Genomic DNA, 19,218 nt, shown 5'->3' with positions numbered 1-19,218 from the left:
GTGCAAACTCGACAATAGTCTACGTAAATTAAGCTACCGTTCAATCTCCGTTATTTTTATGATTCTGATTAAAATAATTCACAAGCAGGGACTGCTATAGGACTAAAAGCCTTTTATAAGAAACCGTTTTACTCATTAGTATATTCAACTAAACAGTACAGTAGTCTGTTCCAGTTTATTTACAGCTGTGAGACATGGTTGATGGAGATTATGTCATGAGATGGTGAAGATTTGTAGCTCAGGTGGATGATTTTGATGGAGTTTTGTTCTCTGAGATGAATAGTTTGGTCATGTAGCTTCTGAACGACCTCATCAACATGAAATTCAGGTAGAAGTGAAGTGTTCAAATTTCCCCACATCTGATTCGTAACTTGTCCTGTAGACCTCGATGTTGATTGGTTCTTGGTGACATTAAGCCTGTCATTGTTTACTTCTTTGGGAGATACAATCAAAACAAAGAAGTAAACAATGACAGGCTTAATGTCACCAAGAACCAATCAACATCGAGGTCTACAGGACAAGTTACGAATCAGATGTGGGGAAATTCGAACACTTCACTTCTACCTGAATTTCATGTTGATGAGGTCGTTCAGAAGCTACATGACCAAACTATTCAGCTCAGAGAACAAAACTTCATCGAAATTACACCGTGAAAAAGTTACAAGTATTTAAACAGGAACGCCTCTCAGGTTATTGCCTTCATTTGAGAAAATTGGTAGACCTGAAATGTTGAGACTAGAACTACAGTAATCAGTAAACCCTATGAAAAGAACTTAACTAGTTATGTAAGATATTACGCACCTTCGAGGACTAGTGACACCAGTTTGGTATATTAAATAATATAACCAGTCAATTTTTTCTTCTTGATTTTCAGAAGCAAACTGACTAGTCTCTAATAGCACATAGGTTCTTAAATAGACTTTTCAAGAAACTGGTAATCACCATAACGTAACAACCGAGTGGATAGAGCATTGGTGGCTTAACAAGCACGTATCCGGGATTGGAATGTAAGTACATCCAGCTGATAAGTTAAGAACACGATGTAACATATATCTGAAATTTTATTCTCATCAAAAATGCAGAGGATACTATCCAGTTTGTTTGTCTGTTCATTTGTGTTTAGAGCAACATAAGTCAGCAGGCATAAAGCTTACAATTTATCCTGTGCACAAACATGTATAAACTTTACAACTTAAGATAAAGTTATAGACTACCTAAAGAAAAACTTTACCTGTGCACGTCCCAAAACAACATGGGCTTCCTGAACAGTCCCATTTTTCATGCTGACAAGGAAACGAAGCAACTTATCGAAGCCTGGGACCCTATTATTATAAATATAAATGAATAATCATATTAGAAAAAATAATTTACAACTATTTAAAACAAATAACAATTAAAAAACTAACTTAGAAAATTATGAAAGGAAATGAAAGCCAGGAACTGATACATATTGTTATAACTTGTGACCTTGTTCCATATTAATATATAACGTAATGATGCCACCAATTAAAGAACAGTGATTTATCGACTGGACCAATGACGCGTAAACCCGTACGAGCAGTCTCAAGTCCCTATCGGTCCTTCTCCCTGCCTAGTCCTACTTGTTAGAGTCCAGAACACCAATATTAGCCTCTGCGATATGAATAGTGTATTTCAAACATGGTTTATATACAAACCAAGCAGACCACATCGCATCATAAAATAGAAAATAACATTTGTACAAGATTTAGCCCAAAGTGGCTGTGAATGTGGGAGATAGTGATTGATAGACTGTGAATAACTCAAGAATGGTAGATCGTATATTAATAGTCTATGAGTCAAAATAAAGCTTATAATAAGAGGAACATCAATATGCATAGTTTAGCTACTTAATATTCATACAATAAAAAGATATGTAAAGTAGTGGTCCATAAATAGTTCTCAAAAGTTACCACTCATAATTCTCGTCAGGATATAACACATAAATACACATCTCATTACCAGTGCATTTTAACATCTGACGAATGATTTTATCGGAAATCTATAAGACAAACCTGTGCATGCTAAGAACGAAGAACTCAAACAGGAAAGACGAATTTATTGTTGATTGCAAAATTAGAGTGCCTTCATAAAAAATGAAAACCATACATTAAATACATTATTTGCACATCTTCTATCAGTTGTCTCTTACAAAGTTCATCATCCCTTCACTTCTGTTCTTATTATAATAACTCTCTATTAACAGTCCTGTTTTCTTCAATTTGATCTCAATGTTCTGCTACCAGATATTCCAATTTTGATTGGTGTTACTACTTATATCTGTAAACATAAGTAGTATACACCACACATATATATGATATGATTGTCTGTCTGATTTTGTGCAGCACTGATTAGTTGAATAAAACCCTACTTTCACCGCCCCCATAGTCCTTATTATCACATTAACCCAACTCATTTACCAAGTGCAAGCTTAAGAACCAGAAATGGAGTAGGTCGAACCTGAGATCTACTCTGTTTGAAGTCTAAGCATTTTAACTACTCAATCACTCTTTTGCTATCACTATGTTCACAAGCGACATGTGACTAATATCGAGGTTTAGGTGTGAACAATTATTTGTATCTGTTCCTTCAAGTAATATGTATTAATTACCAGAGAATGAAATCCATATATTCTGGTTGTGTACTGAGAAAACATGTGTTGTGACATAGATTTTTAAACATAACATGTGAGTATATACGTTGAAATTCAGGAACTGTAGGAAATCTAGAACCAAAATAATGGATGTTAAAATGTCAGCGACATTAATGGTTTTATATTGTCTTCTTTAAATACTAAATATAATTTGAAACAAATTTATAAGTAGTATTTGAGTAGTATTATGAATACAATATAAGGCTTAAACATATTGACCTTTAAAATTGCAATAAAATTTATAAAGAATTAATACATTTGTAGAGTGTATTAAACGGGAGGGATTTTTGCCAGAAAAAAAAAATGCTAATCCATGTATACTGATGAGTTGGAATCAGATATTATGTATGTATAGCGAGATGGAGGGGATCAGCCCAAGAGGACATTCACATTACTTAAGAATATATCACATTATGTTATAATCATATTTATACAATAGTACAACTTTTCAATAAACTGAGATATAATTAGAAATTAAGAGGAAATAATTAACACATCAATCACAAGCATTGAAATTTGATCAATCTAATTACTAACCAATAATTCTAGAAATTATAATTGAATGATTTACATTTCAATAACATATTGATTCACCATCGCAACTATTTTTCTTACAAAATATGTTCAAACACTTTTGGACTGATGGATGAAAATGACTAATGGATCATGAGATAAACAATTTTATTTATTTAGATAGAATGATAAATAATTATGGTTGTTGTGATAACGATGGTATAATGCAGTTAAAAATTAAAATTATGAGAATTTCACGTTAGACATTAGGAAAACAGTTTTAAAACACAAATAAACAATGAATCGTATACAAAGGGGTTTTTATGTGACAGTTCACTTTAGATACAAGTTATCAGATGATGAATGGATCAATGCAGTCTATTACAAAGAATGTAAGAGATGAAAATAAACATAAACAAATATAAATTGAAGGAATAAGGATCACCAAGATTAGTGTGATCATGTAAGATAGTTAGCATCAGACAAAGAAAATCTAATCAACCTAACTTCACAAACGATGAGTGATCACCTAGTTAGGTAGTGCTCATATTAGCCAAACAGTACTAAGTGATGGTATAATAATATAGCTTGAAACGGTCGAATTATGTGCCAAACATGCCCAGACACAACACATCAACCATTAATTCGAGATATGAAGCAATGTCTAGTCCTTATTTTCATAGGTTATGAAACCCATCAACTCTATTCGATACTAGGAAGTTTCCATGTATGTGGGTCAAAGATCAGCCATACGGAAACTAATGTATCTGTTCTTTTCTTCTGAATCTTGAACTTAACGTCATTAAAAACCTTAAAATACCAATCCGTATATTTTCTTTGACATTTTTATTTATTAGTTGTTTAGTCCTGTTGTCAATTCACTCTCGTTGCATTGATAATTATTCATGTCAAGTCATGTAGTCAACTTTCAGCCCTACTTATAAGGTAAGGGAACTGGAGATTCTATCATCCTGGCCATGATAAAGGAGGCGAGAAAGATTAATGAGCCTAGGCCACGTCAGTTAGGAGACGAACAGTCACACTACTAGGGTACATTTTCATAATGAAGCGTAGTTATTTCGTCTTTGAAAATATGCTTTCTTGACCTTTAGAAAAAAAACCAAATTTCTTTAGCATTCAAGGGAAAATGGATATTTCATGTAAAAAGTAGTTCTGTCTTTTCTTCTATTTGAACAAGGTTATTTCTTATTAACATAAGCCAAGGCTACTAAAAGCAAACGAGGGAAATGGTTAAAAAATGATACCTATAATACAAACGTACAAAACACGGTGTTAATTGGTAATCTACATTGTTATTATTATGTGAGAAAAAAAGAAAGCGATCACTTAAAACCCTATTTCAACTCTCCAATATCTATATAAAATGAGAAAAAGAACAAAGTAGAAGATGTTTATCAAAGTTTCTAACAAATATTTCTATGAAAAACCTAACAACGGAAAATCTCAAACTTTCTAAAAATTAACTACTACATTTAATTGTACCGCACATAAAATGTACTCAAATCACTAAAAAAAACGTTAAATTTATGCAAGCTTAACACCTCATTAAATGATGATTCTCTGACTCATGACCCTGTACAGAACCTAAACACTGTTTCATTGTGATTTTTACAGTTTGCATCTGACAGTTCGAATGTACCTATAGTTCAGCAACGTACGTTTTAAAAAAAAACTAAAATAAAACAATAATTCCCGAAGGAAAACAGAATTCACTTGTATACTAAACACTTGTCCTATGAAAGCTATGAGGTAGCTATTTCAATATATAAATGATATGAGTTGGTGAATAACTTATAAGCATCATATTCACATAAGATGTTCCTATCAATATACAGGATATTGAAGCGGTTGACGTAGTCACCAAATTAATGAAACCTGTTATATAAAGCTACTATAGAAACTATTCTACAACCAATTTCGACTGTGGTTAATTTTGGTTCAGAACTTCTGTCAACTTACTTAACAGACAATGCTATTCGAATAGTAACAATTCGCATATTTCTTTGTAATATTATGATCACTATTATAACTGTATAAGCTTGTACGCTTGATCACATGACAGACTAACTAAAATGTTGATCACTTAAATATCACTCGATGATTCATTCACTTCCCCGTGTATATATATACGCGAATCCTATTATAAGCCTTTGCTTTGGCTTGCTGTACACTTATGTGATTTGACTATAAATTTGCCTCTGCTCTGTATTTGCTCGCATACACATATTCACCTCTGTGCCTCAAATTCGCTCGATGTGCTTATAGCCTTGTTATCCGTGCTATCCGCTAATAAACTGTAGTTGCCACTTCTTATTGCCTTCTGATTTCAAACACAGTTGAGATTTATATAATAACGGTTACAGAGGCGATTGATTAACGAAGCAAAGCCACTACACTTTCGAGACACTTTATCAAGAACACGAATGCCAGGTCTCATGGTAAATAAATTATTGTAGACTTTTCTGGGTTTCACAAAGACTAAAAACCTTGTTAGTGGTAAAGTATCAAAGGCAGTAAGAGAAATTTATTCGACTTCTAAGAGAATATTAATCTGCTATGTTTGAGGGATAAGGACATGACGTTGGAAGGGAGAACGAAATGAAAATCAGCAACGCGACAACAGGACAAGCTAAGATATTCCTCTGCGCCCGAGCCCTGTTAACTAGAGGAAGAAGATCAGAGTCATCAGGGAAAATATATAATTTTAGAGTTGAATTCATGAGTCAATTAAAGATAGACCACTGTGGAAAGCCTGGAAGCATTGGACGGCCGTTTCACCCTAGCATGGGACTCCTCAGCAGTGCACATCCACGGTCCCACTCGAACCTCTAGACCACTGAGCCGGCATCCAACGGTCTTAATGTTTAACTCCAACTAATCCACGAAACTGCGCCATCTTCCACTATTGTCCTCAGTGAGTTACTATCTCATAACAGAGCCAGTTGAACTCCACTGGTCACTGCTTCTCACTAGAACTTCAGGAAATACCTCTTGAAGGCAGTCACTAGTGAGCAGGTGATTATTATCAGAATGGGTTTTGTGAAGATTTTAGTAATTTTATAGTTGAATTCGTGAGTCGATTGAAGCTAGACCACCATGGAAAACCTGGAAGCACTGGATGTGGACGCGCACTTCAGAGGAGTCCCATACTAGGACGAAACAGCCGTCCAGTGTTTCCAGATTTTCCTTGGTGGTCTAGCTTTAATTGACTCATGAATTAAACTATAAAATTACTAAAAATCTCCACAAAACTCTCTTCTGAAAACGTATAATTCCACAAGCAGCCCGCAAGAACAAAAAACAAGCATACAACTCATGATTAATATACACAACACAAACATGTCCATGAAAAGCGTCACAACGTAGCGTAGTAAAAAAGAGAACGGACCAATAACGTTTAGAGCCCTACCAAGTTGAAAACACAAACTAGATGTGATAATGGGCGCTTTTGGAGCAAAAATGAGAAATTAAAATTCCAACAATTAAATTATAAAAATAAGAAGTTTACCACTTGATTTCTAGGGATCTAGCATCATCTCATTCAGATTATAACAATAAATTTTTCACCTATCGAAATCCAAAGAATATCTCACAGAAAATATACCGGGAAAATCGGAAATAGTAGAAGAAAAGAAGCACAGTAACAGGCCAAATAAACGATAGTATAAAACATGTATAGAATTATAAGCTTTCCAACATATCGAACATAATAATAATAAATAAAGGTATTTTAACATTCGAAACTACACTGAGTCCAGATTTCTGAAATCTCCAAAACAACGAATAATAATCAAACTGATAAACAATTATTCCAATTCATAACTTTTTGCTTTAAAAAAGATTTCGTTCTGCTAAATTTTTAATGCATCATGATCTTTTTAAACATGAATGACAATTATTGTATCACACTGATATCAAGAAAATATAATGAAGGTAACAATGAAGTAAAAATGGAAAACAGAATTATTCATTGAATAAATAAATTAACACCTAAGCTTATAGGACATTGGTAGAAATTACCATACACCAAAAAGGGCTTTCTACACCTGCCCACAAATGCCCTGGTACGGCCGAGAGTAGGGAGAGTCCGCTCTCCCTCTCCAAATGCTCTCATATGGCCACACGTATACAGCTTCTGTCAGGGAAGTCCTACTCACTGCTTTCTCGTGACACGGGTGTTGTTTACGGAATTGAAAGGACGAAAAGTGAATGTCCGGCGATTTAACCGGGTTGGTGGACACGGTGAGTTCACCTAGGGGAGTTGGAAAACCCTGATTCCAAACCAAGTATGGTGATGCACATGGGCTCCAGTATCCTGAAGGAACAAATGGCATGTATGAGCCAATCGTTGGTCACCGGCTACCGACTGGATCTCTTTACGATGCTCCACTGCCTTATGGATCAGACCTTTAGGTCGAAGACTCCGGGTGTGGTCCCCTAAGAAAACCACCTGCTTTGATCTGAGCACCCAGGTAGTATTAAAGCCTACACACAAATAAAATGAAATGAAATGACGATAATTGCTGAAAATATTATTCTCTACACCTACTCAACTTCTTACTCTATATTAGTTTAGCAGACCAAGATAATAAACGTATTCATTAGTAAATCAATTAACATCCAAATTGTAATATTACTGAACATATATGATTAACTTGCTTGAAATTGAGATTACCAATTCGACTAACTAATCTATCTTCCATATAAAAATAGTCTGTATGTCATATTAACATTTTCGCTGTGATATTGATATTACACTTATTTATAAGTGATGGTGCAGAAAATAGAAATGTACCTAATCGAATATTTACAGTTTGTATGTTGATACCAATCTTCCACAATAGTACCCACTAATATTAGGTTACCAAAAAAAAAAGACAATAAATGAAATCAGCATTAATAACAATGCTGTGTTATCATAAATACTGAATGGAATTCTCTTTTTTTTAAATAACTTACTTTACCATATCTTCACGCATCAGAAAACAAAATGTGGGACGTCCACGCAATCTCCACCAATTAGACAAAAATAGAAAATCAGTCTGTAACGAACAAGAAATAAAATTGATCGAGAAAAATAGATGATTATATAACCGAACAGAAAAATGATCAATTATTGAGAAAACGATTTTACAAGAGAGAAATAAAAGCTGTTATTGTTCAAATGCTGGGTACAAAAGGAATAACGAAAAAGAATGTCTCTTGATTGTTACTAATATCGTTGCTAATACTACACCTCCTATTCTGCTATACATTTTTTAAAAACTTTTTACGAGTTGTGTATCACTGGCACACATATTTTCTTGATCAGTTCAGTCCTATTTTTCCCACATATGCACACCAATATGATTGCATATTAAATTAAAGATTGATGAGAATCTAATGGAAAACAATATTCACTTATGTCTTGTTTTAAGCTATCTAACAGATGATCAATGAAATAATGACAAAAACATACGGTAAATATTGACATTTTTGTTGATATGCTTTAAATTTCATAGCTATCTCTACTTATCACCTATAAACGTGTTCATTGAAGTAACAAAACCACAATTTAAATACTTTAAATGGTTGGACATAAAGTGAAATAGATGATACTGTTTTATGTGAATTGTTGAATTCTTTCAACCCATTCACAAATTCCAGTCATAATTAAGAGCCAGTATTGACACTAATCGATCTTTACAGAAATCAGAAGATATTTTTATCTTTTGATATTTCCTACATCTCACTGAGATTTATCAGTGGGAGAATAATTGTATTTTTAGTTTATTAGTTTAGTTAAGTGCCATTCTAGTGAGTTCTTTTCGAGCAAATTCACATGATCTAATCATGCTAGGATAGTAAATATTACTCCCTACTTCATTCTTGTGTTTCATATTAAACATAATAATAAGGAAAAACAATACAAGAATAAAATGGCCAATAATTATTTCACCTACCTTAGCTTCATCAATAACCACTTGCATATCATGAAGTAGATAAAACTCTTGAGATTCAAATAATATTGGATAACAAAGAACAGTTAAACCAGATATTCTAAGATAAGTAATGAGTGATTAGAAAAAAAATACAATAAAGTGTAAAATCGAAAGATCATGTAAATTGTATTCATGAAAAACCTGAAAAGGTTTTTTGTTGGTGATATCGACAGTGAAAGTATGGATGAAGGAGATCGCTATAAAATGGCCAAATTGATAGACAGGATATTAGACACACATTAATTACTAATATCTATCAGATATTTATTTTATTTATTTGTTTGAACACATAAATACTGGTACAAGGGAGCACCAGATAAATATGCGCCACACACACCTCATTTGATTTGTGTGAGGGCTGTGATACTGTTCAGGTACCCAAACCAAAACAGGTGGTTTTCTTAGGGGACCACACCCGGAGTCTTCGACCTAAAGGTCTGATCCATAAGGCAGTGGAGCATCGTAAAGAGATCCAGTCGGTAGCCGGTGACCAACGATTGGCTCATGCATGCCATTTGTTCCTTCAGGATACTGGAGCCCATGTGCATCACCATACTTGGTTTGGAATCAGGGTTTTCCAACTCCCCTAGGTGAACTCACCGTGTCCACCAACCCGGTTAAATCGCCGGACATTCACTTTTCGTCCTTTCAATTCCGTAAACAACACCCGTGTCACGAGAAAGCAGTGAGTAGGACTTCCCTGACAGAAGCTGTATACGTGTGGCCATATGAGAGCATTTGGAGAGGGAGAGCGGACTCTCCCTACTCTCGGCCGTACCAGGGCATGTGGGGGCTCTGATATCTATTGATTAGATTCAACTGAACAAAAATGCTATACAGTTATTTCTCTTGTATTTAAATCATAATTCATTATGATGTGATTATAATACATCCATTAATAGATTTACTTGATTAGTGTCCAATGTTAATGAATAATCCAATTTAATTGATATAGGTCGTAGACATTAATCATGTATATTATTTAACGAACCTAACACTCTAGTCATGTTTAATAAAACAATTTTTAATTTGAAAACAATCGAAATAGCCATATAATTTATTGGATTAAATATACTTGGTGAAAACTAGTAGTGAATGTACATGTGTGCATTTTACCCATCATCTAAATCACTTGATAGCTATACAATAATAAAGACCAATTAATGGCTTAGCGATTAAAAGATTCGACTTTTAATCAATAATGTGTAAGGTCATACCTTACTCTATTTAATGCGGTTCGCACAACCGGATAGTATCGCTAACCTGCATGTAAACGGCATACTTCAAAACTGCATACATTAACTTGTAATTAATGTGAATGAGTTACAGTAATTAACAATTTATATTTTATTTATTTAAGAAATGTTTACATCAGAGACACATACCTGTGATAAGTAGTTATTAATTATTAGTATCACTTACTATATACAAACTTGCACACTTGGGTTTAAGTCAAACTCTACGTCTAAAGATTAATGATATACTTTGTTTACCTAAATCGAAGTACGAGGAGTGGGATTCAAACCAATGACTAGACGATTTGAAGTCGAAAGCCTTAATTACTAACACATTGCTTCAATATATATTCTAGTGGCAGTACAGTTTTATTTGTAGATGAGAAAACGATATTTCTAATCGGAGATTCTCTGAACTAATAAAAAAGGCATAATTATCCAATTACTCTTCCTTTCTTAAGAATATGAGTATTATGAATCCTGTTTTATTATTATTATTATTATTTACTTATTTTATTCATGATAAATGATTCAGTCAACTTATTTTGACAAATTAAATGGCAGTTTGTATATGATTTCTAGTTTCTCTTCAATGATCTTTCAGTTAAGCTTAACCATGCCAAAGATCTTGAAAGACTTCTGAAATGAAGTTGAACAATTTTTCATAGTTTTTAACCAATCACAATAAAGATTATATGGAAGAAGAATTTATAATCGAAAAAAAGAAATTACAAAACTGTTCACTATTTTTTACATGATTAATGAACATTTTCACATTGGTTATGGATTCTTCTTTCATAATGAAATCAGTCCATACGACTCCAAAGTATTATACTTAGGAAGCCTTTAAAAAACTAAGTAAGACTGTTAAGATACAAACGGCTGACAATATATTACTTAATTTTAAAAACTTGAACAAAATTTTACCCAAGATTACTCACAACACATGGCTTTATTTAGTTAGATAGTAAATATTAGAGGACATAACTTCACCAAAACTATCTACCTGAGCTACGAATCTTCACAAGTTTATGCTAAGACCACAAAGAATTACAATTTAATGTTTCCGTGGAGAGTATGGACTGCTAACCCGTATCAAGATATCAAGATATTTGGCTCCTCATTAAATGATAATTACAATCATTTGCCAAAACACGATCTTGGACAAAACGATAACTTGCCTATAAAATTTACTGGTACCTAATTGTCCATAAGGTCGAGGAGGACGACCAGATAGACCTAGACGTTCACTGCAACCCATAAATTTGCCAACACGAACAAGCTGATCTGGAGACCAAATCTATAAATCGAGAGAGAGAGAGAGAGTATGGGTCCATATGCAGAAACTACATTAGATGAATAATCATAAAATGAAATCAACTATTTGATTGGATCTCAAAGTTACTTCCAACAAGATTAGACTTCTTTTTACTTATACACTTTTACATAGATTATAAAATACACATTATATCACTAGGCATTAGTAAAATAATAAAATATTCCAAGGCTAAATCGAAACATCTTATGAAATGAATATCAATTTTGAAACAATTAAGTCGAATTAAGAAATGAATAAATTGAGAAAAATTACATTTTCTGTATCAAAGGCTAATAGCTTTAACTATATCGTCAATGAAATAAATCTAATTTAAAAGTTAAAAGAACCTTAAAGCATATTCACAACGTGACTCTAAAATTATAAATCCACAAATATTATATTGGTGACTACAATAACGCACATCATAATCTGTGAATTAGATATTGTTACAGCTTAATAAATTTGAAGTGAGTAATTTGAAAAGTTGAGAGACTATTTGAAAAAGAAGGAGAAAAACCAACCGTAAGATGTAAGGTTATAATAAAGCTAATAAAATAAATCACATGGAAAAATGAATAACAGGAAAAATAAATCATGTTAATTAAAACAATAATGATGAAGTCGTGTGAATATAATGTTTAAAAGAAATGTTGTCTGAGTGATCTACTTCTATGAAGGATAGAACAACAACTTCTATCCCTCTGACTAAATAAAATAAACCATACCAATACGCCAGTACCACTGACCTGTGATTAAGGATTGACTGAGTTTCTTTATTTAATCCTGAAGAATATTTCATGAAATTAGTGCAAGTTTATAGAAGAGAAAATAAAATAGTATTCAGTTTGATAAAAAAGGAACACAGAGTAAACCTAATTTCAAATAAAACCTTTGCAAGATTATAAATTACGGACGCATCAGTTAGATTCAAGATAGCAGGTCTTGGATTCTGGTGAGATATTTATTCATCCATATGGCCAAATACCATTTTGGCATTATAACTGATGTTAGTTCGTGATGAAAACCCTAACCCTAACTTTCAACTGTAAATCCTAACCCTTATTCCTTACATGAATTTATAACGCTCATTTACCCTGGTAAGTAGGTGGATATTCTCAAGATCACTTAAGTATTGCTCAAGTATTGTCCATAAATTACAGTCTCACCAAAACCTTTAGTAATTCGAATAAAAAATACGAAGTGATTGATAAAACATACAAGAATTCGTAAAGGTAAAACAAATTAACTACAAGAATAAAACAAAATTTTAGCCAACTCACTTGAATAGGTTCAACTTGTACAGGTGTTTGAGTGATAATACCATAAGTTGCTAAAACTTGTTGTAAACGGACAGATTCAGAGATAAGAACTACTTGAATTGTCACATTCATCGATTTCCCCTGAGATAGAAATAATTTTTTTTAGAAGGAATTAAAACCACAACAACAGCAAAAGTAATTTATTCTACTGTTCATTAACATATTTCGTTGTTACTTAGTTTGCAATGTTCACTTATTACCATCTGGTCTTACGGTGTTTACTTATATCATGCATTGTAGAAAATACACAAGATTTAAGTCAGTGATATATATGTATTTTCCAAAAAATATATAAAAAACAAATTCAAAGGATAAATCTACTTAAAGTGTTTGTTTTATTAAATGGTTAAAATACTTCTCAGCTTTTCACTATTTTAAACATAAGTATTTAATCAGATAAGCAGACAAATACTACAATTTAGATGTGTGTATGTGTGCTAAGAGTGCGATCAGTGGTCATGAACGGAAATTCCCTGTGATATGAGCAATATATTGATCTGTCAACTTGACATTTGTGCGTTTTTATATTAATGTGATATGATTTCAAAAGCATATTCAACGTAGTTGAAGATGTGTTGAGATGGAAAACCATCGAAATTCCAGAACATCTAATGTCAAAGCATTGATAGTATAGGTTAGGTCAACCTGGATAAGCTACTAAACAAAAACAGTCTTTATTCGTTAAGACTACTAATTTACATTCACGGTAGTTACTCTAGTCTTTATCTTTAAACGGTAATATTAGTTAGGAAGATAGTTTGTTAATAAGATATAAATTACACATTATTAAAAATTATGAAAAACCCCTACTTAATTTAACCAACGTAAATTAATTTCATTAGTGAATTCCGCATTAACATAACACAGTATTTATGTACACTGATTGTACGAAAGCTATTATAGACATTACCCAAATGGTAAAATTAAGATAAATAAAATGCCATTCGACCCTCCAACCTATTCGGTTGAAAGTCAAATGCTTTAATCGTAAAGGCATCTTGTCAACACCCATCCTAGTTAAGTTTTACTTGATTTTCACGCTTACTTTGTCTGAACATGTATTAGTAATTTGTGGTATAGTACATTTTTAGCTGAATACCCAGCTAGTAACTTAAAATGGACCTTTTAAAAATTAATTTTGAAGTGTAAACGGCAAAACAAGAAACTAAAATTATTTCCTAACTTTACAATTATGAAACGCATTTATAAGTAATGCAGTCTACTGACTAAATAAATATGTTGTGAATAAGGAAATAAAAGAATTTTGAAGGAAATGGATCACAAACTTACAGAAAATAAAAGTTCGTTACCTAATGTAGATGACATTCCAGAAAAACGATGTGATGGTCTTCGACCGACTGGATCCAAATCACTTGGTAGAAGACATCCAGAAACTATGAATAAAAAAAGACATATTTATTGGGAACATCTTGTAACTTGCTAAGTAATAAAATAAGAAAATGGAGAAATAAAATAACAGCTTATGATTCCCAATTTGTTGCTTAATAAATTGTCAATCTATAAAAAGAACACAACGCAACTATGTAATGAATGGTGATAAAACTGCCGTAATATCTGACCTTCAGTAAGGTAGAGAAGCATTCGTGATAGAACTGTCTTCATAAAGTTGTATACCAAAATCTGAGACTGTGCCGTTTTTACTTGGGCATATGAATCATCAGTACCATTTTCAGTTGAACATGATCACTCTCATATTTGTTTCCTCGCTTAAAATAGGATTTAGAACAAAAAGTGGGGAACAAACGCTTCCGCAACACTTGCAAACAAACTAATCAAACCAATTACTTAATTCATTACGTACACCTGTTACCCCTCTTCGAGGAGCATAGGCCAACCACCAACATTCTCTGTCGAATTCTGTCCTGGGAAAATCTTTCCAGTTGCTATTCACCCTATTCATGGGTGCTTCAAATTTTCGATGCAGTGTGTTCCTTCGCCTTCCTCTTTTCCGTCTCCTTTTCAAGATTCCAAGTTAGTGCTTGTCTCGTGATGCAGTGTGGTGATTTCCACAATGTACGTCCTATCCCCCAGTGTTGTTTCGCAATTCATTCTTCAGCTCGAACCTGGATTGTTCTTTTACACAGCAGGTTGATGATGATATCCGGTCAACGGACATTCAGTATCTTACGTAGACCATTGTTTATAAATACTTGCACCTTCTGATAATAGTTGTAGTAGTTCTCTACGTTTCATCTCCGTACAGTAGAACTGTCTCGACGTTCGTATTGAAGATTCTGATTTTGATGTTGCTTTATAGTTGTTTTGAGTCCTATATGTTCTTCAATTATAGGACTCCGGCCCTAGATTTGCTAATCCTCGTCTTTACTTCTGCATTAGATCCTCTACGTCCATCTATGATGCTACTCAGATACGTGGAATTTCCCAACTCTCCCAGAGTTTCTCTATCAAGTGAGATTGGGTTGGTGTTCTTCGTGTTTTATTTGAAGATCTTGGTTCTTTCCTTGTGTATGTTGACACCTAGTGATGCAGGGTCTGCTACTACATTAGTTTAATTCATCTCCATTTGTTGGTGTGTATGGGATAGAAGGACCAGGTCATCTGCAAAGTTCAAATCGTCTAATTGGTTCTGAGCTGTCCATTGTACTCCGTGGTTTCCCTCAGATGTCGAGGTCTTCATAATCTAGTCGACCACTGGAAGAAAGAGGGAGGGAGAGAGTAGACAGTTTTGTCTGACTCCGGTCCTTACTTGGATTGCGTCTGTCAGCTGTCCTCCATGCACGACCTTGCACTGTAGTCCGTCGTATGAGTTCCGGATAATGTTGACAATCTTCTCAGGAACTCCGTAGTGTCGAAGAAGTTTCCATAATGTCCTCCTATCTACACTGTCAAATGCCTTTTCATAATCAATGAAGTTGATGTACAGTGACGAGTTCCACTCAACTGATTGTTCGACGATGATCCGTAATGTTGCAATTTGGTCTGTGCACGACCGATCCTTACGGAGTTCAGACTATTGATTTCGACATCGAGCGTCTACTTAATCTCTCATCCAGTTCAACAATACTCTGTTCAAAACGGTTCCTGATACTGATAGTAGTTTGATGTCTCTGCAATTCTCACATTTGCTTAGATCTCTTGGTATCCTGATGAGCTATTCTTCTTTCTAGTCTGTCGTCACTTGTTCTTCCTCTCAAATCTTCTTGAATCGAACGTGGGGCATGTTTGCAGTTGCTTCCACGTTTGACTTCAGTGCTTCGGCTGGTATATTGCCAGGTCCTGCTGCTTTCCCGCTCTTGATTTGTCTGATGGCTGTCCTGATTTCTTCCGTCGTTGGTGGAGTGACATCCATAGGAAGGTCTGTAGGTGTTGCTTCTATGTCCGGTGTATTCAATGAAGCTGGTCTATTCAAGAGTTCCTCGAAGTGCCCTGCCCATCTGTTCCTCTGTTCTTGAATCTCATTGATTGTTTAGCCTTCTTTGTCCTTGACTGGTCTCTCTGGTTTACTATATTTCCCTGTTAGTTTCTTCGTTGTGTCATGTAGCTGTCTCGTATTTCCTTCTCTTGCAGCTTTTACCGCCGTCGTTGCTAGTTCTTTCACGTATTTCTGCCTGTCGGCTCTAATGCTCCTCATCAATCGCTTGTTTGCTTGTGCCTTGACTTTCTCTATTCTTGTTCGGCAGTTGCTAATTACTGTTTTCTTCCTTTCTTGAATCTTGTCCAGGGTGTTGATGAAAATCCATTCCTTATGATGATACTTCTTGCAGCATAACATTGGATAACATTTATCGTGATTCTCTCCTTTGTTTTAAAAGATACTTTTATGATTCTGGATCCGTAAGATTCCCATCCTATAAGTGCTTTCCTTACTTATTTGGACAGCATTAGAGCAACTCCCTGAGCGTGTGGAGCACTTTCCTCTTCGTGACCAGAGTACAACAGCATCTCTTCCAAATCTATCCATTTTCTGTTCAGCTTGGGTTCAATGGGTTCCTCTGGTTCCGAGCATCACCAAGTTGTATCTCCTCATTTTCGCAGCTATTTTATTAGTCTTCCTGGTCCCCTAAATTGTCCAGACATTCCACGTACCTATATTAATTGTTGCTCTGGTTGTTTGAAGGAATATCGCTCTCGTGCCTCCTAAACAATCTCGGCTTTCAGTGTGAGGCGTCATAATTCTTATGAATGAAGATCTTTCAACTTCCAGTGGAGAGGTTAAACGGTTTAATTTGTTTATTCTGGTTAGCGTTGTTTTAGCAAGATATTTTCTACGGGATGGGGTTTCTGACTCTATGACAAGCCCTTTTCCTTTATCCGGGCTTGAGACTGGCGGTAGCCGCAGAAGAGCTACAGGAGGAGTTAATCAAACTGATATTTAATCAAATTCTGAGAGAGGAAAACAGCAACTGTACAAGCTGTGATACTAAGACCATAAATTAAACCCAACAACTGTTACTTTCATTTCTTATCTATAATTTGTAACTAAATTTATGTAATACTTAAGTGTTACGATGAACACAAAGTCATCAATTGTTTCGTAATTTTCATTTTCAGTCTTGGCTATTTACTTTTTACCATTGAATAAAAAAAATAAACAATATTATATTTGAAGAAATAAAAACCTCAAAATTTCCTAATATATATTCAGATATACTTAATTAGTTGCTCAGTACAGTTCTGTCTTCTATCATCCACCCAACCGAGATCGAAAGATCAGTTTCGTGAGAAAAACTACCAGTTCCTCTATCTTCATCTATTCAAGTAATTTTTTGTCCATTTCAAGCAGTCATAACATTAGGAATTATTTAGCATCCAAAATAAAACAATTAAACTTTACATCACAATTTTTGTTGTAATCTACAAATTATTCAGAAAGAAGAGAAATCCAACCTACTAAGTAACTGAGATATAATATAGATTGATTGCCCCCAAAGGAAACGAGATTCACCGACTAAACGGAAACTGCTTTTACGAATTGCTGAACCACGGCAACGGCGCTCTTTTTCCAATTCTTCAGTAGGAACAAAATAAAACTTTGGAAGCCAGGGATCTATGTCAGGAAAAATAGAGTTCTTAAAATATACATGTATATTAAGTGTAAGCTTGCTCCTTCCAGTAGATTATTCAACACAATACAAAATTAAATCAAGCTGTGTATCTTGATACAGTGCTCACAAATTATCACGTGAGTAAGAATGTCACTTAATAGACTTGGTTAACAAGAGCGTAAGGATAAGATCTCTTGATTACAAACCTTGTAACTAGCTAAACAGTAGTTACATTGATCTACACAAATTGGAAAGCACATTGTAGGTAAACTATCCTGAACCTTTTTCCGTATAGCATCGTTTATTCGGTTTGAATTTGAAAATATACAACAGTCAAGTTACATCAAAATAAATTTCTATTGATTAATCCTGAAAAGCATTTCTGTGAAATGACAGACATCAAAACACCATACGAAATGTTCCTTTAACTTGCATAGATTTATAAGAATATAAAACTGACAAATTTCATCGGTCGTGTATGACTAACTTTGGATACAAATAACCTAATGACTTATTAGTACGGCTAACATCTGTAGAGAAAGTTCAATCACAACCAACAATAAAGATACATACAAAATCGGAGATATGTGTGCCTAATGTAGTGAGTTAGCACTAACGTGATTACCGAACAAACAGATTCCACATAAAATATCCTCACAAAGACCATGGGTCTGTGTCATTATTTAGCATCGATTACTTTATAAAACAGATTTGAATAATAGTTTCGCACAAAGATATGCAAGACAGTTAGAAAGTAACATATTCTTACATACGATGCACATTAATAAATGTAGTCTTTTCATGAAGTTATCAATTACACATCTGAACGACAGTGATTTCGGAATTTCGAATAAACATTTCTTAAACTTGATGAACAAGCTGCGAATTTAATGCTCATTTATAACTTGAGTATAAGATATTCGAAGTGACGGAAATCTAAATCATGCGAATCAGACACATATACGTTTACACTCAAATTTAACTAAAGCTACTTTTGATAGTGTTCACTAGTTCAAACATTTCGCTACAGGTTTACATGAATAATCACTGGCTAGCTTATAACTTTCATTGTTATCACTGACTATTTATTTATTAACTGACAGATCCCTTATAAATCATACTATTTTTATTTC

At 33.9% G+C, this 19,218-nt stretch overlaps 1 protein-coding gene across 1 annotated transcript in view; it reads right to left on the bottom strand.

Moving 5' to 3' along the window:
• MS3_00008940 (uncharacterized protein) overlaps positions 1 to 19,218 on the bottom strand; it is a 60,495-nt gene that overhangs the window by 16,918 nt on the left and 24,359 nt on the right. The window contains exons 11-17 of the mRNA XM_051217284.1: positions 17,932 to 18,087; positions 14,349 to 14,452; positions 13,020 to 13,139; positions 11,603 to 11,721; positions 9,148 to 9,244; positions 8,165 to 8,247; positions 1,232 to 4,559 (exon numbers count right to left, since the gene is read on the bottom strand). Coding sequence (XP_051073901.1) covers positions 1,232 to 1,282 — 51 coding nt within the window. The 5' untranslated portion in view covers positions 1,283 to 4,559; positions 8,165 to 8,247; positions 9,148 to 9,244; ... (2 more) ...; positions 14,349 to 14,452; positions 17,932 to 18,087. The remainder of the gene's footprint in view (positions 1 to 1,231; positions 4,560 to 8,164; positions 8,248 to 9,147; positions 9,245 to 11,602; positions 11,722 to 13,019; positions 13,140 to 14,348; positions 14,453 to 17,931; positions 18,088 to 19,218) is intronic.

This window comes from Schistosoma haematobium, chromosome 1, assembly GCF_000699445.3.
Source record: "Schistosoma haematobium chromosome 1, whole genome shotgun sequence".
Classification (NCBI taxonomy): Eukaryota; Metazoa; Platyhelminthes; class Trematoda; order Strigeidida; family Schistosomatidae; genus Schistosoma; species Schistosoma haematobium.
Note: the sequence above shows the minus strand (reverse complement) of the source record. Positions and strands in the feature narration are given on the sequence as shown.